This window comes from Osmia bicornis, unplaced genomic scaffold, assembly GCF_907164935.1.
Source record: "Osmia bicornis bicornis unplaced genomic scaffold, iOsmBic2.1, whole genome shotgun sequence".
In the NCBI taxonomy this organism is placed as follows: domain Eukaryota; kingdom Metazoa; phylum Arthropoda; class Insecta; order Hymenoptera; family Megachilidae; genus Osmia; species Osmia bicornis.
Window position 1 is genome coordinate 96801 of NW_025791043.1, and position 23205 is coordinate 120005.

Sequence of the window (23205 nt, forward strand, 5' to 3'; positions counted from 1 at the left end):
CTCGTGTTCTCGTGTGGAATACCTTCACGTGCATACGCACCCGACGAAGAAGCACGAGATCGGAGGAGCGCGAACAGAAACGGAAAATTTAGAAAAATCAGACCCTTCCTTGCATCCCTCACGTGGAATACTTTCAAGTGCTACGCACCCGATGAGGAACGCAAGGTCGGGTTGGTGAAAATCCAGCCCGGACGTAACAACCCCAATATTTTTTCGATAAAAGATATTGTTATTCAAAGCGGAGAGTACAGAGTTGTTGTTAATAATCAACATTAATTAATGGTTTCTGTTGTAAAATAATTATTTAAAATATATATATAATCGTTCTTATTCATTATTCTTAACAAATGGGTTCATTTATTCCAAATTCCTACAAACCATTCTCAATTCGTTCGAAGTATTAATGCGCAGACTCGCAAGTCCGCCATGTTGCATAGAAAAAGATAGAAAGAGACAGAAACTAGGAGCAACAGAGAGAGATATAGAGAGCGACGCTACGCACGCGCAGCTAAATTCAACTCGCAGAGAGCGAAAATGGTGCGTCGCGCTGGACGACGAGAACGATTAAGAAAGTTAAGAAGAGCCTTGAAACAATTCAAAGAGGTAGAATTGTATCATCAAAGATTTATTTCATTCATTAATTATTTCTTTTATACAAAATTTCAAAGATGACAGCGCAGGAAGAAATGTTAAAGGAAGAAACACCACCACCACAGTGGAGGTTGGTTACAGTCGACATACCGGAGTTTGATTGGAGGACTTATAAAAATACAGAAAGGACCGATCCAAGACATAATCATGGACAAATCATGCGATATTTCGGAATCCTATCAGCCTCTCCAAGAAACAGCGAGGAGAGATGCTGCTGCGCTCTATGCAACCTAAAAAGACAAAACCACAGTCTCTTGAGGACAAGAGACAAACGCGTGGGGGAAGCTGTAACGACCCGATAACAAACGCAATATCTTTTTGATTTCATTTCTTTATTATAACTAATTTTTATATTCCATACAAAGTATTTTATTTTATTTTTATTGTTAATATTTAATGTATAAATTTTTGTAATAAACATTTTCATTTCGTCGATAACCGAGTCTGTTACATTCATCGATAAAAGTTTAGTCGATAAGTCAGACGGTAAAACAGTTTACCGATAAATTATCGACGTCTGACCGCGCACGCGCCAGCGCAACCCCAGTGAACACATAGTGGGGTAGAATTCTACAGCGGGGATGCTGGACCACCACGTGATGGGGAAAACCCAGCTACCCCAAGAACTCTATGCGGAAAAAAAGTGCCGACTCAGCAAGATCTGAGTATAAATAGAGGCGTTCCGCACAGTTTCGATGCAGATCTTCTCAGGCCTCGGTCTGAAGCAGACAGTACTCTGAACAGTAGAGAAAAGCTTGCGCTGAACTGTTTAGGCAGCGATAGAGCGCGAGTTACAGCTATTTCCTACTCTTCCACTGGTGGCGTGCAGTACCGCAGATCAGTGGACCTCCTATCCGCGGTTCGCAACGTGTTACACAATTGTTACGCTAAGCCTACATTTAAGTGTAAAGAGCTAGCGAGGAGCGGAGCTCCTTGAACGGCCTGCGATTAACACAGCTCTGGTATAACCAGAAACCGATTGCGACCCATAGGAAAGGTTAACTGGATTCTAGTAGTCTAGCACAAACCTCTGGAATTTAGTTTCCATAATCATTGTTGAAAACCAAACAGAGTATTGACTGTACAGGAAGACCACGCCGCATTCGCGTTAGCGCTATCGATTATTACAATTATTAATTTCTACTTACATATATTAATTACTAATTACATATTTTTAATTGTATTCCCAATCTAGGGCGAACTAATTATAATTTCTTATTGTATTCCAATTTCTAGCCGCACTTATTGTGATACTAGCGATTTTCTTTTATATTATATTTCAATTCACTTACCTTTTATTTTTGAATAAACACATTTTCATTCGGTTTCTAGCACATTAGTGTTTGGATTTCACTCCTTAACCGCAAACCACACGAACCTATAATCCCTATAACACAGAATACGAGTTGCCTTCTAAGGGAACCGCTCTCCCTACAAGTCGGTGCAGTGACGTACTCACTCTGGGTCGTTACAGGTATATCCGACTCGTGCCATTGCCCCGGTGGTAATATTCGATATGTAGAAAACCCGAGAAGCGATCCTATATTATTTGGTTTGGTAAAATTGATTGTGTAATCACTATATATTTCACTTTTCAAAGTGCTGTTATTTGCACGAAATAAAATGATTTTTGTCTTGTCCATTATTTTCTCTTGCAAGTATTTATTTAGCGCTTCGAGTTCGTACGAACCATCCGGTATCGTGATCTCACCATCGGCATCAAAGTAAAATTTATTGTTTGTAAAGTCAACGTTCGGTATTGTGTTGTAAGCTTGAAAATCAGCGAGTCCAAGTTCGTAATTGTCATCCTTCAAGTCTATAGGTGGAAAGTAATCAGTGCTAAGCACAGAATTTTTTCCGCTTAACGTAAACGTCAACGACATCTTTGCAACTGTGAAGACTATGTGCATCGAAACTATTTTATACATTTCCAGCTAAAAAATGCAAGCAGAGTTGTCCGCATACACTCGTATTGAATTTTTGATACTGCGTGTGATTGTATAAAATCGTTGCATGGTTTCCGAAGTAGTTTATTAACTCTGTCGGTGGTCTCAGATTTCCAAAAGAATCGAAATATTTAACACAATTACCCCGCTTTACGTAAGCTACCCAGGGTGTGCCAGGACCTTCCGATTTATCTAAATTCACGATACCACATTCGTTTAAGAACGATTTCGGGGGTAAATTTGTACGCATGAAAACACCCCGAAAATATGGAAAATTCATCTTTTGTGCAAAGTTATATAACTGTACATTTGTCATTGCGCCCTGTGAAAGCGTTGCAATTTGCCGAAGCGCTTCTTTTTTTTTTCTTTAATTCCTTTTCCCCGTTTATATGGCGCAAGGTAAAGTCCATGTCCTTCCATAACACGATTGTGCCGTTGCATTTCCTCCAATGTTTTTCGTGCTGCAGACGCATCGTTGACTACCTTGGCGATACCTGCTGCACCGCCAGCCACCGTGCCCAAAGCTGAAAGGCCTGCAAAAATAGGTACAAGTGCTGGAAGAAATCCCCCACGTTTTGCAACTGGAAGTTTGCGCGACTTCGTCTTCTTCTTGTTACTTTTCCGCGGTGCCATTACTTTCTTCTTTGGCTAACTCTTTGGCCAACAATATTCCAGCAACGCGCGCAGACAAAAGTATTTTCCAATCTAGTGCGAATTCTTTTTGTGCTAATTCGAAGATCAAATGTGCATATGCACATCGTATGACTATCGTATCGGAAGTGAAACTTTTCCTGGGATGTTTGGGTTTATATAGGTAGAGAGAGAAGTCGCAAATGATGCAATACATTATAATTTGTAACATAATTCTATGATTTATTAAAGTATAATTTGTATCATAATTCAATTAATTTTCTCTGTTAAGATGCTGTTGATGCCGCTGTTATTATTGCATGAATGCCTAAAGCTACTAATTCGCCATCGATGATTGAATTTCGATCGTAAATGTGGCTCTCTTTAATATACTGAACAACTTCCGCATGCACTTTTACATCCCCGTATCCCCGAACTAATGTTACAAACTCTTTAAATTTTTGCTCCACCGAATACAGTGTATCGTATAATGCATTATGCATTTCAATTATACAATCATTTAAAATTATCATTTTCTCAAACGTTTTCCTCATTATACACATAGATATATCTTTGTTGAACAATTTAACAACTTTTTCACCATATAGCACTCCAAATTCAACGCCTACATCGTTAAAGTTAATATTGTCACGTGTATCTGTTGCATCTTCAAAGAAGCTGCGCACGTTGTCTGCTTCAGCTACAATCAGTGACCACGTAACTATGCTCAGCTCCAGCTGGTTGTTGCGGTTGTCCGATAATATGAGTTGGGGATAAAACTTGTTGCCGAATATAATTATTCCAATTTCCAAATGCTTCGTACAAGAATCTGTCAACGGATATTTTCGACCCAAAATTTGACATGGTTGTTGGGGTTTGATTCTAGAACAAATAAACGCCATTTACGTATGTTATTAGAACAAAGAAATACCTTATTCCAGCTTTAAATGGAATATGTTTCGAACACTTACTTTACATCATCCTGATGTTTTGTTATTTTTCTGCGTGTCTCATCTTCGATAGAACTTGGTGTTTCCTTTTGCAAAAAAAACTCCTTGAAACTTTGAGAATACATATTTCACTTTTCACAATACAATCTCGCGAACGATGCACTTGCGGTGATGGTCAATTTGGTTTTGAGTATGCTTGAAACTTTAGCAAAACCCCTACCTTCTATAGTCACAAATTGCAACGTCAGATTTGCTGCGTCAACAAAAAACCTCATTTCCAAGACGTAGAAAAATTCCGTTTAAGGTGGGAGGGGGTCTTGTGGTTGTCTTCCGATAAGAAGAAATAGTTCCAGGGGGATGGGGGTCTCATAGGTGTCGAATTTCAGTTCAAGGTCATGAGGGGTGCGGTGGGGGCGTTATAGGTGACGCCAAAAATAGTTCAAGGTCAAAAGGGTGCTAGGCCGGTTGTAATTCACTTGCGTCAGCATTTTTTTTGCTGACTCAGCATAAATTTGACACCCTCAGCAGAAATATAATACCCCCCCACCCCCACCCCACCCCCGAAGGTATCAAATTTCAGTTCAAAGTGGGGGTGGGGGTGCGGTGGGGGTGGGGGGGTATCATATTTCTGCTGAGGGTGTCAAATTTATGCTGTCAGCAAAAAAAATGCTGCCGCAAGTGAATTAGAACCGGCCTATCCCCACTACTATAAGGGCCTGAAAATTTAGGGTCAGGTTTGGATGCAAAATTGTGGGCAGCGCAGGAAAGAATTCGTTGGCGTCTCATGACGAGGTCACCAACTTGGTAACGCTCGTCACGACGCTCACGATTGTAATAGGACACTTGGCGATACGAGGCTTTTTCTAAATTTCTCTGAACTATATCATATAAAAGGGTTAAACGAGAAATGCGGTTGGACCGTTGTTGGGGATTTCTTATTAAAGAAATTTACTTTCGTGGCGGAGGTTTTGGATGGGACGGGGGTTTCGACCAAAATTGAGGAACGCGGTAGAAACGAGGGAAGAGGAATGTACGGCGGTATTATAGGCAAAACAAAATTCGGGGAGATGTCTATCCCAATTTCGGTGGTCTTCTCCAACAAACGTCGTGATCATTGTTTTAAGGGTTCGATTGACTCTTTCGACGGGATTGGCTTGGGCGTGATAAGGAGGAATTGTCGTCTGTTTGATTCCGTACATCGTCAGTCTGTTCGTCACGTCTCTGTTACAAAATTCTGTACCGTTATCTGTAAGGAGGAATTTGGGACATCCCCATCGGTGGAGGACAAGGGACTCAAAAGCGGAAAGGATTGGTTTGGCGAAAGCTTTATGGAGGGGTTTTACTTCAAGATATTTTGTGAATAGGTCTTGAAAAACGAGAAGATATTTATTTTGGGATTTACTGGGAGGAAAGGAACCCATAATGTCAGCAGCCACGACGGTCCAGGGCGCCTCCACCGGGCGCTCCCGCATCAGCCCCGCCGGTGGCCGCTGCAAAACTTTACTTTGTTGGCATTGAAGACACCGTCTGACAAATTGGACTACGTCCTGGAACATTCCAGGCCAGTAGAAGTCCTGAGTCAGACGGTAATAGGTTTTATCAATGCCAAGGTGACCGGATTGGGGAGGATCGTGGGCGTCAGAAAGGGCTTTTTGACGTAAGGAAAGGGGAAGGACTAATTTCCAACCGTCAAGGTCGGGGACGATGGGATCTAGGAGGGAATTAGGACGGTGGTAATACAATCGGTTATCTTCAATTGTCCAGTCGGGATATTTGGAGGGAAAATCACTAACATCGCGGAGTTTATTGGAGTACCATGGGTCAGGGTCATTGCCAACGGCAGTCATGCCGTCTATGGGGTCGCTGTACATTCTGGAGAGAGCGTCTGGCACAACGTTGTGGGTTCCCCTACGGTGCATGATTTTCATAGGTTGGCCTTGAAGGGTCAAGGCCCAACGGGCTAATCGTCCTGTGGGGTCCTGAAGGTGGTGAAGCCACCGGAGGCTGTTATGGTCCGTCACCTCGGTGATTTCGGAACCTTCAATGTAGGGGCGGAATTTTTGGGTCGCCCACACGACGGCCAGACACTCTCTTTCGGTCACGGAGTAATTTCTCTCCGCGCGGGTAAGGGAGCGGCTAGCGTAGGCTATCGGGTGCTCTTCACCGTCCACGGTTTGTACGAGAACCGCCCCGATAGCCGTATCGCTAGCGTCTGTTTGGAGGGAAAAGGGAAGGGTGAAATCGGGACGAGCCAAGACGGAAGTTTTGGTAAGGGCAATTTTCAAGGTTTCAAAAGCGGACGCTTGCTCGGGACCCCATTCCCAAGCAACATCTTTTTGTAAAAGGCGGGTGAGGGGAGTTTGGTCTTTGGAAACATCTTTTAAAAATCGGGAATACCATTTTACCATGCCCAGGAAACGTCGGAGTTGTTTAAGGGTTGTAGGGGGAGGGTATGAAAGGATGGGCTCTATTTTTTCGGGGTCGGCTCTCATGCCGTCTTTATTTATCAGGAAACCAAGGTATCGGACTTCGGAACAGCAAAATTCACTTTTTTCACGGTTGATTTCAAGGTGGGCTTCTTTCAAACGGGTTAGGACTTTCGTGAGCCATTCTAGATGTTCCTCGTACGTGTCGGTCGCGATTACTACATCGTCTAGGCACGCGAAAATATGGGGTTCCCAATCGGGGGTAATCAATTTATCCATTATCCGTTGGAAGGTTGCGGGGGCGTTTGGGAGGCCGTAGGGCATGCAGGTAAATTGGAAAAGGCATCTAGCGGGAACTGCAAAAGCGGTGATTTCTTTAGCGGAGGGATCGAGGGGAACTTGGAAATATGCTTGGCTAAGGTCTAATTTGGAAATATAACGGGCTGTTCGGAGGCTGTCGAGAATACGGTCCATGCTTGGGAGGGGATAGGCGTCTTTTTTAGTGACTTTATTAACGTCACGGTAATCAATACAAAATCGATAGGAGCCATTGGGTTTGGGAATTAGGACGGGACGACTGCACCAAGCACTAGAGGAGGGTTCAATTATACCGGCTTGGAGCATGGAATCTACTACTTTTTGGGCGGCTTCTAAAACGCGGGGAGCCATACGACGAGGACGTTGTTTAATTGGAGGGTGTCCTTGCACATCAATGGAATGGGTAACAAGAGGGGTAGTTCCTAAGGTGGAGGATGGGAGTGGAATGAGGTGGTCAAGCAGGGTTTGAATTCCCGAGATTTCCTCGGGAGTTGCTTCGGAAAGTCCGGCGCACGCGGGGTTCATGGGAAAGGGGTTGGGATAGGATTCAGGGTAAAAACGGTGAAGAGGTTCATTCGGGGTCCGCCACGACCTTAGATCTCCGTCTATAGTAATTCCAAATCGGGCGATAAAATCCATCCCTAGGACTACCTCATACCCCAATGACTCGGTGGCGCGCAGGGGGAGGTTGTGGATTTCGTCATCGACCTGGATTGCGACGGTGACTTCTCCGAGGATTCTCTCTTTTATGTTGTTGGCTAGGATCATGCAGGCTTGGGAAGGGGTTAAGTGGGGTCGGAATAATAGTGCAATTTTGGGACCTGCATAAGAATGGGTTGCGCCGGTGTCGAGGAGGGCTTGGAAAATGTATTTGCCGTGTTGTAAAGGGAGGAAAATGCGATTATCGCCGGGATAGGGTTCGGTACGGGACTCTTCTAAAAGGGATTTCCTTGGAGTTGGGATCGGTGCGGTTGAAGGAGTTTTTGGGGGTTTCTGGACGCGGGATTTGGGGGGTTGGATCGGGTTTTTCGGGGAGGTTGCGTCGACCCTTACCGCTGACCTCCGTACGCGTTTCCCGACAAACATTTCGGGCATTCCGGTGCGATCACATCAAACGTTCCGCACCGGAAGCAAAATTTTCTCCGCGGTTGTTGGCAGGCGCCGAACCAGTGTCCCTGCTGGCCGCAGTTCCAGCACTGTCCGGGCAGGGAGGATTGGGAGCTTGGGGCGGTGGAACGGAGAGGCGGTTGTCGGGAACCGGAAGTCGCTTGGGCGTAGGAGGTTGCGCGGGTGGAGGTCGGTGCGTACGTGGATCGGGGCACTTGATATCCGGCAGGAGGTGGTGTCGTGGGGGAGACATTAAACTAGGGATTTCGGTAATAGTGAGGGGAGGGGGAGTTGTAACTGGACGGTAGGAGGTGGAGGTTTGGGGGCGGTTAGGTGTTGTTCCCGGGATCGTGAGGCTCCCCGTCGTCGGCGGCCCGCGACACTCTTCGCTGCTCCGCTGGGTCTCCTCCACCCACCTTCCCAGACGGAGCAAATCACTAAAGGAATTGGGAGGGTGGAAGTCTACTACTAATTTGTAGCGAGGGTGGAGGTTTCGGATGACTATTTCTAGTTGTTCGGAAACGGGTAAGGGAGGTTCTAAACGGCGGAGTATCACCTGTAGCTTGGAAAGGTAGGTGGAAAGGGGTTCCCGTTCCCCTTGGGTGTTCCGCGGGTTGTCAATTCTTTCTTTAAGCGGCTTTGGTAATTACTGGGGGTGTAACACAGACGGAAGGCGCGCAGGAATTCGCCTGTTAAGGCGTAGGGGATGGCTCGGAGGATTTCGGGTTCAGTTAGGTTCTGGGTTATGACCGACTCGGCCAATGCTTCAAGGAATTCCTCCCCGTCCTCCCCGGGAGTTCCCGAGAAGGAAATCTTCCATTTCCGGAATAGTTCCGCAGCGCGACCCTCGCCTGCGGCAGGGAAATGGGAGGGTTGTGAAAGATTCCCCAGGGGATGAAAAGGGTTTGTTCGGGAAAGGGATGGTTCGGCGAAGCGCGGGGGCAACTGCGGGAACGAGGGGGAAAATGAAGGACAGGGTGGACGTTGGGAGGGGCATGGAACGGGGTAAGTATAATCCATGAGGTTTGGAGCTTGTGTTGGTACCGGTATCGGTTGTGGCGGGAGGAAAGGTGGTTGGATGTCGGAGATTCGTTGTGGGAGATGGGTGCTACTTAGGGGGGGCGGAGCCATTACTAGGTTATTACGGTACGGGTTGGAGGTACTAAAGGGACGAGTGAGAGGGTAACCCTTTCGCGTCGTTCCTCGGCAGCCCGGGACTGATTTAAATTCGTTAATGAGTGTGGAGCGGGAGTTGGGCGGGAAACTGAGGTTACGGTGACAGTGGTGGTGGTCGGAGTGGTGGTTGAGGTCAGGGTAGCGGGACTGGGGATGTAGGGTTGGGGTCGTATTTCGGGAAAGGATCGGCGGAACGTCTCGGGAGCCGGTGGATCTGCCGAGGTGGAGGCCGTTTCGGACTCGGGATCGTCCGGTTGGCGGGAAGGAGGATCGGCCGTGAGATGTGGAGGGGAATCCTCGGCAGCCGGGGTCTCCCATGCCGTGAAAAGGGTAAACGGAAGGCGATCCCCGGCTGTATCGAGTGTCACGTCCCATGGCGCGGCGTCCGAGCCGAATACACGCCGTACTTCCGCGCGAACATACCGATCCTGGAGGTCCTTTAATTTACCGCGTATGTTTAACCGGGCGTGATCCATTAACTGGATCAGCTCTACCACATCGAGGTCGCAGATATGCTCTCGCATTACGCGGGCCTCCTCGGAATCCATTTTCGTGGTTTCTCAAAATTGGAGGGGCGGAAAGGGGTACGAGGAAAAGGGAAACAGTTTAAATTCAGGCACAACAATTTCAAAATCAAATGCAATAATAATAGTAAAATCAAAATACCGTATTCTGGAATCACAATCTGAAAGAAAGGGGGAACCTGAAAAAAAGATTTGAATCGAAAGGGGCTCGATAGAGTGCCCACGGTCGGCAAACGACACGGCCTGGGCCCTCGATATCGGTAAACCGCGAACAAACTTTTGAATTTGGAGGGCACACACAGAAGAAATATAAACTTTTGGCACAGATAGTACTTCAAATTCAATATCAACAACCGTAACGGCTCGGTCGAAAACGGCGTACGTGTCGGGTCGGCTACGTTTATTTGTCCTCTGGGACATTCGAGGATCAAATTTCTAACACCGCGCCGCATTCGACCGACGGTACTTAGAAAAAAAAACTGGCAACAAGAGGCTCGGCAACGGGCACCTTCTCGGTTGATTTTGAAAATTTTCAAATATAACGGGGAAACTACGCGAGAGTTTTTAGACCTTTATTTTCCGTGGCCCCACGTTGGGCGCCAAAATTTGTGACCCTTTCGTTGGGTTCACTCTATACAAACGGATGTCTCAAAATACAAAATTTTCGTTGGGCGCCAGCCACTGATTGTGGCAACCGAAAGCAACAAAAAGGAAAGGGGTATGGGGCGTTTACACTGGAGGGTTCGCGGGCACTTACGTCCGTACAATTTCGCGGGGGAGTGCGCAAGGAGGAAATAGCTGGGGGTGGGAAGGTACAGGGTCGGGATGGGTTCTCGCGGGGGTCTCTACGTTACGCGCAGTTTTATAAAAAGGGGGGTTCAAAACGAGAAGGGGCGCGTTGCCAATCTCGGACAGTACAAGAATATCATAAGGGGCTCACCAAAACGTCTCACACACACGACTCGAACGCCACTCACACCAACAACTCTCTATTCGCTTTCGTTACTAAAATCTCAAAATGACTCTGTACTTAGATAGCCTAAGGCTCAATAACGCAGCGGCGACGACGAGGCCGTCGCGGGATATTTTTGGGAGGGGATGGGGGTTTGGAAGGGGCCGTTTTCGGCACGGGACTGATCGATTATCGATCTTCGATACACCGGTGGTCGGGATCGATGGGGCTGACGGACTTCCTTCGGTGACGGGTGGGTCGAGGTCTTCGGGCTCGGCAACAGATGGCTCCGGGTGGGCATCTGCGTTAGTTTGGGCCGCTTCATCAAAATTTCTGGAAACTCTTTGGGAGTCCCACGTTGCTCCGCTTATTGGAGGGGTGGGTCTGTCGCCGGCCTCGAAGCTCCTTGTGGGGGTGATCCTCGTTGACCTGTCCGTCGCCTCCATCGGTGGCTGGGGGAAAAGGGGTAAGGTGAAGGAATGGTTAGAGGTTATTATTAGGTGGGCGCATAGGTGAGGGAAAGCGCAGCAATTGTAACGGGGGGGCACGGGTGTCACCACGTTACAACTGATACCTTCCTACAGATCAATGCACATTTAGTAATAATGTCATTATTACTATATCTGCATTAGATATGTAATATACACTTAACAACAATATCATTATTACTATATCTGCATTAGAAATAATGTAATAACCTGATTCCTGCATACACATCTATGTACATGTAATAACAATATCATTATTACTATATGTGCATTAGATATGTAATATACATTAAATAACAATATCGTTATTACTGTATCTGCATTAGATATGTAATATACATTTAATAACAAAATCATTATTACTACATCTACATTAGAAATAATGTAATATACTGATTCCTTCATACAGATCAATGTACATGTAATAATAGTATCATTATTACTATATGTGCATTAGATATGTAATATACATTAAATAACAACATCATTATTACTATATCTACATTAGATATGTAATATACATTTAATAACAATGTCATTATTAGTATACCTGCATTAGATATAATGTAATATACAGATACCTTTCTACAGATCACTGTACATTTAGTAACAATATCATTATTACTATATCTGCATTATAAATAATGTAATACACTCGTACCTTCCTACAGATCAATGTACATTTAATAACAATATTATTATTACTATATCTACATTACATATAATGTAATATACTGGTACCTTCCTACAGATCAGTGTACATTTAGTTACAATATCACTATTACTATATCTGCGTTAGATTTGTAATAGACATTTAATAACGATATCATTATTACTATATCTGCATTAGATATATAATATAGATTTAATAACAATATTATTATTAGTATATCTACATTAGGTATGTAATATACATTTAATAACAATATCATTATTAGTACATCTACATTAGATATAATGTAATATACTGATACCTTCCTACAGATCGATGTACATTGAATAACAATATCATTATTACTTTATCTACATTAGATATAATGTGATATACTGATACCTTCCTACAGTTCAGTGTACAATTAGTAATAATATCATTATTCCTATATGTGCATTAGATATGTAATGTACATTAAATAACAATATCATTATTACTGAATCTGCATTAGATATGTAATATACATTTAATAACAATATCATTATTAGTATATCTACATTAGAAATAATGTAATATACTGATTCCTTCGTACAGATCAATGTACATTTAATAACAATATCATTATTACTATGTGTGCATGAGATATGTAATATACATTAAATAACAACATCATTATTACTATATCTACATTAGATGTAATGTAATATCTTGATACCTTCCTACAGATAAAGGAACATTTAATAACAATATTGTTATTACTCTATCTGCATTACATATGTAATACACATTTAATAACAATATCATTACAGTAATGCTTCGAAATATGCAAGTGGCTCGGGACCGAACAGTTGCTTATTTCGAAGCAGGTATGCTATTCGGCTTGACTTTGTTCTCGAAACGAGACGATAGAGAACGCGAGAAACGAGTGAGAGATCCGAGGTAGCGGCAAATCATAAAGTGATCGGCCGAGCAGCGATGTTATTTTTTGGACAAGGATAGAATATAGCATGCCCTCTCATTCTCGCACTATGCTTTATTTCGAAGCAAATATACCAGACTGAGAAAGCATTATATATATTCCATGCTTCTTCTACTAACCGATGTCACTGCTCAGTCGAGCGTGAAATTTATTACACTAAACATCGGCTTCGCGCTTTCATGGACCTCTCACTCATTTCTCGTACCTCTCACTTTGCGGGCGACTTGAAACAAAGAAGAGGGGATACGGAGTTGCTTATTTCGAAGCAGAGACCACTTGCTTATTTCGAAGCATTACTGTATTACTATATCTGCATTAGATATGTAATATACATTTAATAACTATATCGTTATTAGTATATCTACATTAGATATAATGTAATATACTGATACCTTCCTACAGATCAGTGTACATTTAATAACAATATCATTATTACTATATCCACATTAGAAATAATGTGTTCTCGGCGAGAATTATCGTTTTCGGAAAAGGCGTGGATTCCGTCTTTTCAAAGACGTGGGCGTCGAGGAGAAGATGAACGACACAGCTTTGCGGTCACTAATTGTGTATAACTTACAATTTTTACACAATGAGTCGTGAATTAAGCACTACAAAAATCACACTTGTGTTTTAATTTGGAATTACACGATTCACAGACTTCGCGGTGCAAGGCACTGAATTGAAATTAGAAGCGCTCTAAACTCGAGTAAAGATAAAGCTCTTGGTCGTTGCTGTCGCTTGATAATCGCTCTCTGAATGCCGTAACGGTTCGAATTTAGGAGTTTTAATATTGGCGAGCGCTCGGATCGGTGGTTAGACAGCGCAGCAGCGATTACTTTTACGTATTTGGTGAAGACGGGATTATCGATCCATGTTACCGACCGAGATATTCGTACGAGTTTGAAGTGCGAAATTCGTACACGTACACACGTTATAAAAATGCACAAACAGCGTGGCCCCTTTCTTTGAGGTAACTCTGCACTATTCTAAGCTGTATTCACTACTCCCAGCTGTAAATGCCACTTCCAGCGCAGCTGTGCAGAAGAAGAACAAGAAGAAGAAGAAATATCTCGGAATATGTGCGCGGCGCCCCTTTCCTTGAGGTAAATCTGCAAATATCTCGGAAACGGCGCGAGTTATGGCAAAATCTGAACAGACCTTTTTTGTAGGAAATTGAATTTCCTACTATTTATGTTCTATGAGATTTTTAGAGCAGATGCGTAGTTTTCGAGATATATCGAGATATTTAAAAGTTCCGAAGCCGCACCAACATTATAAGCAAGAAGAAACACTGTGGCCCCTTTCTTTGAGGTAACTCTGCACTACTCTAAGCTGTATTCACTATTCCGAGCTGTAAATGCCACTTCCAGCGCAGCTGTGCAGAAGAAGAACAAGAAGAAGAAGAAATATCTCGGAACATGTGCGTGACATCCCTTTCCTTGAGGTAAATCTGCAAATATCTCGGAAACTGTGCGAGCTATGGCAAAACGTTAAGAGACCTTTTTTGTAGGAAATTAAATTTCGTACTATTTGTGTTGTATGAAATTACTTGATCAGATGCGTAGTTTTCGAGATATATCGAGATATTCAAAAGTTCCGAAGCCGTACCAACGTTATAAGCAAGAAGAAACACTGTCGCCCCTTTCTTTGAGGTCACTCTGCACTATTCTAAGCTGTATTCACTATTCCCAGCTGTAAACAACACTTCCAGCGCAGCTGTGCGGAAGAAGAACAAGAAGAAGAAGAAATATCTCGGAATATGTGCGTGACGCCCCTTTCCTTGAGGTAAATCTGCAAATATCTACGAACCGGTGCGAGCTATGGCAAAATGTTACATAAAAATCTTCTTATTCTACTTCTGCACAGCTGCGCTGGAAGTGGCATTTACAGCTCGGAATAGTGAATACAGCTTAGAATAGTGCAGAGTTACCTCAAACAAAGGGCCCACAGTGTTTCTTCTTCCTTATAATGTTGGTGCGGCTTCGGAACTTTTAAATATCTCGATATATCTCGAAAACTACGCATCTGATCAAAAAATGTTATAGAACATAAATAGTAGAAAATTTGATTTCCTACAAAAAAGCTCGCTTAACATTTTGCCATACCTCGCACCGTTTCCGAGATATTCGCAGATGTACCTCAAGGAAAAGCGCTTCACGCACATATTCCGAGATATTTCTTCTTCTTCTTGTTCTCCTTCTGCACAGCTGCGCTCGAAGTGGCATTTCCAGGTAGGAATAGTGAATACAGCTTAGAATAGTGCAGTGTTACCTCAAAGAAAGGTTCCTTACCTAATCGGTAAGACGTTCGTTTTGAACGGCTGTTTATTGTCGTTTGGAGCGACGACGCTGGCCGATTGTGTTGTCTTGCAAGGCCCCAGTATGGATCTCTCTTCTTTTCTCTGAATCGATGCATGCTGCCCAGTTGCCTGGTTGTTGGAAAGTCCCTGTACGAGAGTGCATACAAGCCTGTTTATTTACGGCCGGATTTGCGCGCGTGGCGGAATCTTTGATGCTTACGAGGCGTGCTTTGATTTATCCTTATACATCTTTCGGTGTAAATTTTTATTCCTTTTGCATTTGTATAGACGCAATCGCTTGCAATTTACAATTTGCAATTTAAAATTTGCAAGCTATGTGTTCAAAAGTGTTCGAGATTGTAAGGAGGTATTGAGCTTGCGATTGAGAACCGGTTCGGAATGTAGGATCCGCAGTGAAACGGCAATTGAAAATGAATGCAGTTGAGATTGCACAAAACAAATAATGTATATTTACAGGCACAAATACACTATGTACAGTATTTACAATAAATTGTGCGTTGCACGAATTTATGATGATCGTAGATCGTGAAGATTCACCCGCGTCGCGGAGAATTTGCGATTGAGATTGCACTGTATTAAAACCACGTGTTGGTTCAACACGTGGTCACCACCAAATTCTACTAATTTCGTGGATTTCCACGAACTAGATTAACCGCGAGTTCGCGTTGGCCGTCGGTACAGAATTCGCGTTGCGATGCTGAGTTCTTTAGAATCAAAATTCGCTAATTGCACTAGAAATTTTTGGAATCAGTACTGCACGTGTTTACGGTGACGTCAAGCTCGGTGATCGGTCAGCCTGACCGGCATCCAAGGTGGCTGCCGGTCGCGCTGAAGAGTGCTGCCGCGGTTCGTGTGGCGACGGTTGAATTCAACGCATTTTCGAACACTATGACTTATAACCGTATAATCTATAATTTATAAAGTAGGGGGCATTGAGCCAATAAGGCCTACGGTTATATTTAGTTGGAATATAACTCATTTGCTGTATTTATTATTTTACATTATATTACATTTCATTACATTACATTACATTACATTATGTCGGCTATGTATGTCGGTTATGTTGGTTACGTATGTTGCGCGTTACACACTTTCTGTAGTTCCCAATTTGTGAATATCCTTAGCTGTTTCACCTGCATTCAGTTTACGTACATTCATTCATTTCTTATTCAGTCATTCCTTCATTTTGATGTTGATTGATTAAAGCTATACATTGATCTGATTCGATTTTTCTTGATTTATTGATTCATTTCTGCTTCATATTTCATTTGTGCTAGTTGCCTGTTACCATGATTTATTCTAGTTTCATTGATTTATTATTTTATTTTACTAACTAATATTATTTGACCGAGAGTTGTTTTTATTGGGCTCACGGGACTGTCCTGATCGCATGCGTTGTTGACGTTGTTTGACTTTACTGGTTGATTTTGTCTAAGTTAAATGTTTTATTCTATTTATTTATTCGGCCCTTCGTTCTGTGGCGATTCCTGATTCCGTTGATTCTGTTGTTCTGTTGTTCTGTTGTTTTGTATAATCTGTTTTCTGCAGCGCGATATGTAGTAATACAGTATGTCCTGCAATCTGCGCAATCTGTGGATCTTATTCGGGTTGATTCATTTGATTTCATTTTATTTTTCCTTATTGTTTGTAATTTGTAATTTATATGTAATTTATATTTATTTCATTCCACCCTATTACAAACGTATGATTCATATTTATATATAATAAATAACCGTAGTATTGATTTTACTAACTGATTTATCCTCCATCTTGATCTGTCTGGAAGCTTGATTTGATGTTCGTGTGCTTTATACCTTCGTGAAAGTACTGTATATCAGACTTATCTTTGGTGGTAAGTTTGATGGTAAGTATGGATTCCTAGGATTGCGCGGCTGTACGATGGATGGTTTTGCAGTCGATAACTGTGTCTACAGGGTAACTGGCGCGCGGTAGGTAATTGCTGCGCGGCAGATAATTGGTCTGTGGATAACCGTTACGGAACCGTTACGGAGCGAGCGGCCGAGTATTATGTGGTGGATGGAATATCTGCGGTTGGTAATATCTCTGGTGCTGCGGTTGGTTACCGACTAGGGATAGCTTTACGGCTTATCTTCGGGCAGTATTGCATGCTTTACTTATTACGATGCGTTTTGCTATCGTTATCTTTCGTAGGTACCTTACTTCCCGTTTTCATCGCGGTGATTTATTGAAAGTTGTTGAAGTATTTTCGCTTTTATTTCCGCTTTTCGCTTTTGAACGTTTATATATTCTGTATAATTAGTTGATTAATTTGATGATTTGGTGGTTAATTTGATGGTCGATAATCATTATGGTATGGACTAGGGAATTCGAACACTAGGTATCTATGTTCTTTATGGTTTATGGTCGCGCTCTTTATTTTACTTCGCCCTGTTTCCTATCTTAGTTGACGTTGACATGGTCATCGGTCATCTATGATGTGATGTGATACGAAGTGTTAAGTGATAAGTGTCAATTGAACTGAATTAATTAATTAATTGAATTGAATTTATTGAAATTATTGAATTTTGAATTTTCTAATTTAAATTTTGTATTTATTCGTGCGGATGTGATTGCTGTGAAATTGCGCGTACTAATGTGCTACGCTCGGAGGTATTGTATTGTAGTGTAATTGCAGTGTATTTGTTGATGTGGTATCATTAGCTCCGTTTTGTGCATTTGATGCATTCGGTGCATTTATATTACTTACTATTATATATTATATATTATATGCTGTATTATGTTATATTATATTATGTTTTATTGTATTATGTTATAATATTGTATTATAGTATTGTTATTGTATTGTATTATACCATAATCATATTGTATTATTTTATTTATGTTATTAATGTTATTACATCCAAGCTACGTTCAATCTACGTTCAATTGCGTTCAGCCTGCGTTCAATCTGTGACCATTTTAGGCATTGAATATATTATATGTTATATTATAATATTATTATTTTAGCCCTTGGGTTGTGTCCAGTTATTCAGCTATATTAGTTAGCTACGTTAGGCTATACTTAACCAGTATTCTGTATTAAATTGTATTATATTGCATTATTATTATGTAACTTCCTAACTTTCTATTCCATTAAATTATTATAATTGAGTAAGTAAATGTACAGAGTAATTAACAATGGCATATGACATCGAATTGCATTGAATTAAATTACATGATACAGATTATTAATATGTGTCTGCTTTATTTTAGCTGCTATGATTATAGCTGTGGTTATATCTGTGATGATTATATATGCGATTATATTTGCGGTTATATTTATTTGACTTAGTTTAATGGGTCTTGTATTATGGAATTTAGAAGAGTCTATCTGGATTGGATGGATTAATGAGTTTATATCATATGCGTATATTGCGTTTATAATCCCTTTGCATATTTTAAGGGTGGGTTTGATTCTGATTCTGGTTTCTTGTTTCTTAGTTCTTAGCTCCTTAGTTCCTCTTGTAGTATCATGCATTGTTTCAAAGCTTTCGGGGGTTATTTGGGCTCCCAGGCATTGTCAATTAATTGTAGACTATAAGATGTATCATATATCCTTTAGCAATTTAGACATGAATGACGTGTAACGACATTGGTTTATTGGTTTATTGCTTTATTGTTCGCCGTTCACTATTCACTATCCTTATTCTTTTCTTATTTTTATTCTTGGTCACTTGACATGTTTCAGTGACTTCTTCTTCAATTGAGTGTTACGTTTTACGTTCCATGTTCCTATAATATTATTCACTGCTCTTTTGTAGCTCTTCGTACTCCCCCTCTGGATAATGTTTTGCATACTATGTTTAATTCAATTCTAGTGCAGCTGTGACAGTTGTGAATCTGTGTATTTTGAATACTTACGGTACTTTATGCAATCTTTTGTACATTAATTACCCTTTCTTAATTACAATTCTGATTCTGATTTTGATTCTGATTTGGAAAGTGTTAGTTCAGTATTGGTTAATACGGCTGGTGCTCAGGGAGGCATACGCTGCAGTAGTCCGTCCTGCATGATACAATGTCGTTATGGTTTTCTATACATACATATATGCGTTATGGTTCGTTAAATTCTTTGAATTTCTTGACCGTGGAGCTCATATGAATTTCTTATAGGAGTGTCTGGCTTGGTTTAGCACCTATATGCCTTTTCTATTAATTGGTATTAAAGGGGGTTTAATGGAACTGCATCATTTAAACTGACTATGGTATGAGGAGTTTAATTAATTATCTACATCGGTATACTTATTAAATTGATTATATTTGGAGTGTTTTCGTTACATATTATATATACACATATGTTCATAGTAATTTTGATCTATTGTAGTGTAGTTTAGTTTTCTTGTACCTTTATATTATGATTTAGTAGTAATATGGTTGTATGTGGGGTTTATTATTGATTGTTTATTATTGATTAGTTTTCACCACGCGCTGTATTGCATCGACTTACCTGTATCAATATTAATATTAATACCGTACTTATCGGAGCGGTATTATAATCCAGTAACAATCTAATCTACTCAATTTATAAGTATTTGAATTGTTTGATCTGCCTTATGGTTTATGCCGATTTAGGTCTCATGTGCTCCCCATATTATATCAGATGGGTATTCTCTTCTCCTGTTATCCGTTAATTACACTCTACCTCCACTTCCATTGGCTGGCGTCAGGGCTTCCTGCAAATAGACTAGGATTATGTTACATTTTACATTTAATACTGTGGTTAATTTCTGATGTTAACAGTTCTGTCTCTTCCTATTATTCTCATTATGAGGTATATGTTGCTACTTATCTTTATTGATGATTTGCTCGCAATAATTTCTAATTGTTTTTTATTGCCTTCATTTGATCATTGATTGTACTCCATCATGTTCGCTTGCCAACCACGTTGAGGTTGTGGTCGCGTAAATGTTCCTGCAAGTAAATTTAAGTAACTTAATAGTTTCAATGAATGGTTTCAATTATTAGTATTACATTACGCTCACCTATTTATTTTCTTCCCAGCTTACTTTCTGGTTATACCCTATATTCTATATTTTATACTGTACCTTATTTACCTTTACTTCTGATAATAATTAGTAGCATTCTATGTTATGTTATGTTTGCTTCTCTTCTCTCATGGCTGGCTTGCTATTTGCTATCTGTCTGGCGACTTTATTTTACTTTACGGTTCACATCCGTGGCTTATTTCATCTCAAATTTATGGTTTATCTTGAGTTTAATTTTATGTGATTATATTGTGCGCTAGTGTTGAATGTTAAATATTCCTCTTCTGCTATTTGGCTGCTCGGCTGTATGTATGTATGTTTGACGTTTTAGGTTTTGGAGGTTTTGTTGGTCATTTGCTTATGTCCAGTTCACATATGCTCGCTTGCCTGCTTGCGTGCAATACTTCTTATGTTTACTTCACAGTTTCTCACGTTTTCATATTGCTTACTGTTTCTTTTACTGTTAACTATTCATTACCTGCTCTATTGCATTAGATGCATTAGATGCATATATATATTTATTTCCCGTTGTATTTGTGATTTGATTTAACCAATTTTAGTATGTTTAGTATGTTTAGTATGCTTATTATGACAGCTGTTATTGAATGTATGGGCTCCTCTATTCTATTCATGGGCTTCATGTGCTTATTAATTCCTACTCATTATTCATTATTTATTTATTCATTCACTCATTCATTTATTCATTTATTTATTCATTTATTATTTACTCATTATTTATTCATTATTTATCGTTGCATATTTGGGGCATTCGAAGCGCTACTCGAAGCGCTATGCTTGTCATGAGCGTGTGTGTGTGTGTGTGTGTGTGTAAAGTATGTATGGGACAGGTCATCGAGGATTGCAGCCTACCAAGATGTGGCACAGTCAACCGGGAAAAGGACTCGCCCCGGGCCCTGGCTGTGCTGAAGACCAAGCCCTGTTAAAATAGGTGAATACATGGCGCGACCACCCGTTGAGCAGGAGCTCCGGTTCCTGGTCGTGGACGAAGAAAAATGGCCTGTCCTCGTGGAAGGTCAGGTGGGCGTGATGACTGCAAGGATAAGCCACATCATCATTATCAACCAACCATGGTGGACGAAGATGGACACGGTCAGCCGTGGAGACACGATGTCCCGATTCCTGGCCGTGTCGAAGAGCAAGCTCCTGCCCTGGCAGGTGAACACATGGCGCGACCACCCGGAATGGGCTTACTTCGGTTCCTGGTCGCGGCCGAAGAAAAATCCTGTGCCTTACCGTACAGGTTGAAAATGTCCTACCGCTGGATCGGAGGTGCAACGGCGTGGATCCGCAGCTGGCCCATGTGCCTAGCGCATGGCATTCTTGCGGGCGGCCGCAATAACGCGAAATGCGTTGAAGTGCCGAAGCGTCGTTGTGGCTATACGCTGGTATTCCTTTATGAATTCTAACGAGTGAAAAGGTGCCGGCGGCCCACGTTAGGGGAGAAGTTTTAGTGGGTAGTATGTCCAGCCTCGGGAGTGCCCACTCCGGGCTGCCCGTCTAGGTCGCCTCTTCAGGGCTGTGGCCTACTCTTGGGCGAAACTCAACCCTTAAGGGTTGGGTTGCCAGGTTGCCCCCTTCCAGCGTTGCCTCTTTGGGTTTGCCCTCACCTCACTAGCGCCAGGCTGCCCCTTCAGGGCGGACATGAGTCCCACACTGCCCGGGTCCCCTCTAGCCGAATAGACGAAAAGGGGAACCAACCCGCGCGTGCAAAAACGCAATTCCTCTTCCAACTGAAACGAAAAAAAGAAAAAAAGGTTTCAGGGGGACCCACGTACCTGGCAAAGTGTACTGGCTGGGCGGGGAGGTGATACCCCGACGTGGCGCGTCCCCAGGTGGCGGATAGGGGAATGCTCGCCATGCACTTTTCGGAGCGCCTGGATAATAGGAGCGATAGCTCCCGCGGACCAAACCCCAAGGGAAGGAAATCCCATTAAAACCTCCCCTGTGACTGAGGGATAGAAAACAGCCACGGTAACCTCTGCCTGTCGTACAAGGCGACTGAAAGGTGGACGATCGCTGCCGCTGGAATGGCCTCAATGAGGACTTGGGGCGATGCCGGCGGGGTCCTTGGGCTACGGCCTTTGGACTCTGGAAAGTACTACCATGCCGGTAAGGTCCATGGCTGAGAGGCGATGAAGGTTGCAGCGGCGTCGTTGAGTTCTCCAGGAGCCAGGCTGCGTGGCAGTCTGGTGCGGGTAGCGAACTCGGAGTGCCCTAGCAATTATACCGTAATCCAGTAGTCACGTTTCGCTGGAACGGGAGGCTTGCCTTAACCGGCCGGCCTGCGAGGATGACAATCTCTTCAAAGATCCCTAGCCCCAAGCTGTGGCACGCAGTGAGGAGGGTGCTCCTGGAGTTCGCACCAGGGGTGGCTGGTGGGTGCACCAGTCGCTAGCGACCAACCCTGGGGTACCTAGCGATCCTCCGGGTGTATCTGCTTTACCCAGGTAAGGCGGCTCTGCCTGGGTGGACCTAGGATCCGACCTACTCGTGGGACGAACATGGAAAATTCTACAAACCAAAAACAAAACGCAGGACGGGGCGAAACGATGACAAACCAGGCAAGGGAACCTGACACGGTCAGGTCGGCGAGGGATGAGGAGACGGCGCAGCCGTGGCCCAGGAGGGCCGCGGCTCCCGCTCGGGCCAGAAGGGCGCGACCCATGTCGGCGGGATCCACCAGGGGCAGCAGGGCTTCTTCTGCTGCCTCTGATAGGGGATTCTGGCGACAGCCGGTTGACAGCGAGGAGGAGTCGGATGGGTCGGTGATCTCGGTGTCGCCAACGACCCCCAGCACCTCGGCTGCGGCGAAGAGGGGACGCCCCCATACATCGGGAGACTACGTGGCCCTTGCCGCGAAGAAAGAAGAATTCCTGCGCATACAGCGGGAGGAGATGGAGCTCCAGGCAACTAGGGAGCTACTGGAGGTCGGCGCGGCCCCCCGCCAGCCAAGCCGGTCAGCCCTGAAGCTGAGGGAGGCGGAGGAAATTGCGCGGTAGGTGCGCCACCTCCCCTCGCCAGACCTTGTGGCGCGCGCCATGGAGGGCGCCGTAAAGGTC

At 43.0% G+C, this 23205-nt stretch overlaps 1 protein-coding gene across 1 annotated transcript in view; it reads left to right on the forward strand.

Moving 5' to 3' along the window:
- Positions 1 to 668: 668 nt before the first annotated feature.
- Positions 669 to 23205, forward strand: part of LOC123988640 — a 43915-nt gene continuing 21378 nt past the window's right edge. Inside the window, exon 1 of the mRNA XM_046289389.1 lies at positions 669 to 721. Coding sequence (XP_046145345.1) covers positions 669 to 721 — 53 coding nt within the window. The remainder of the gene's footprint in view (positions 722 to 23205) is intronic.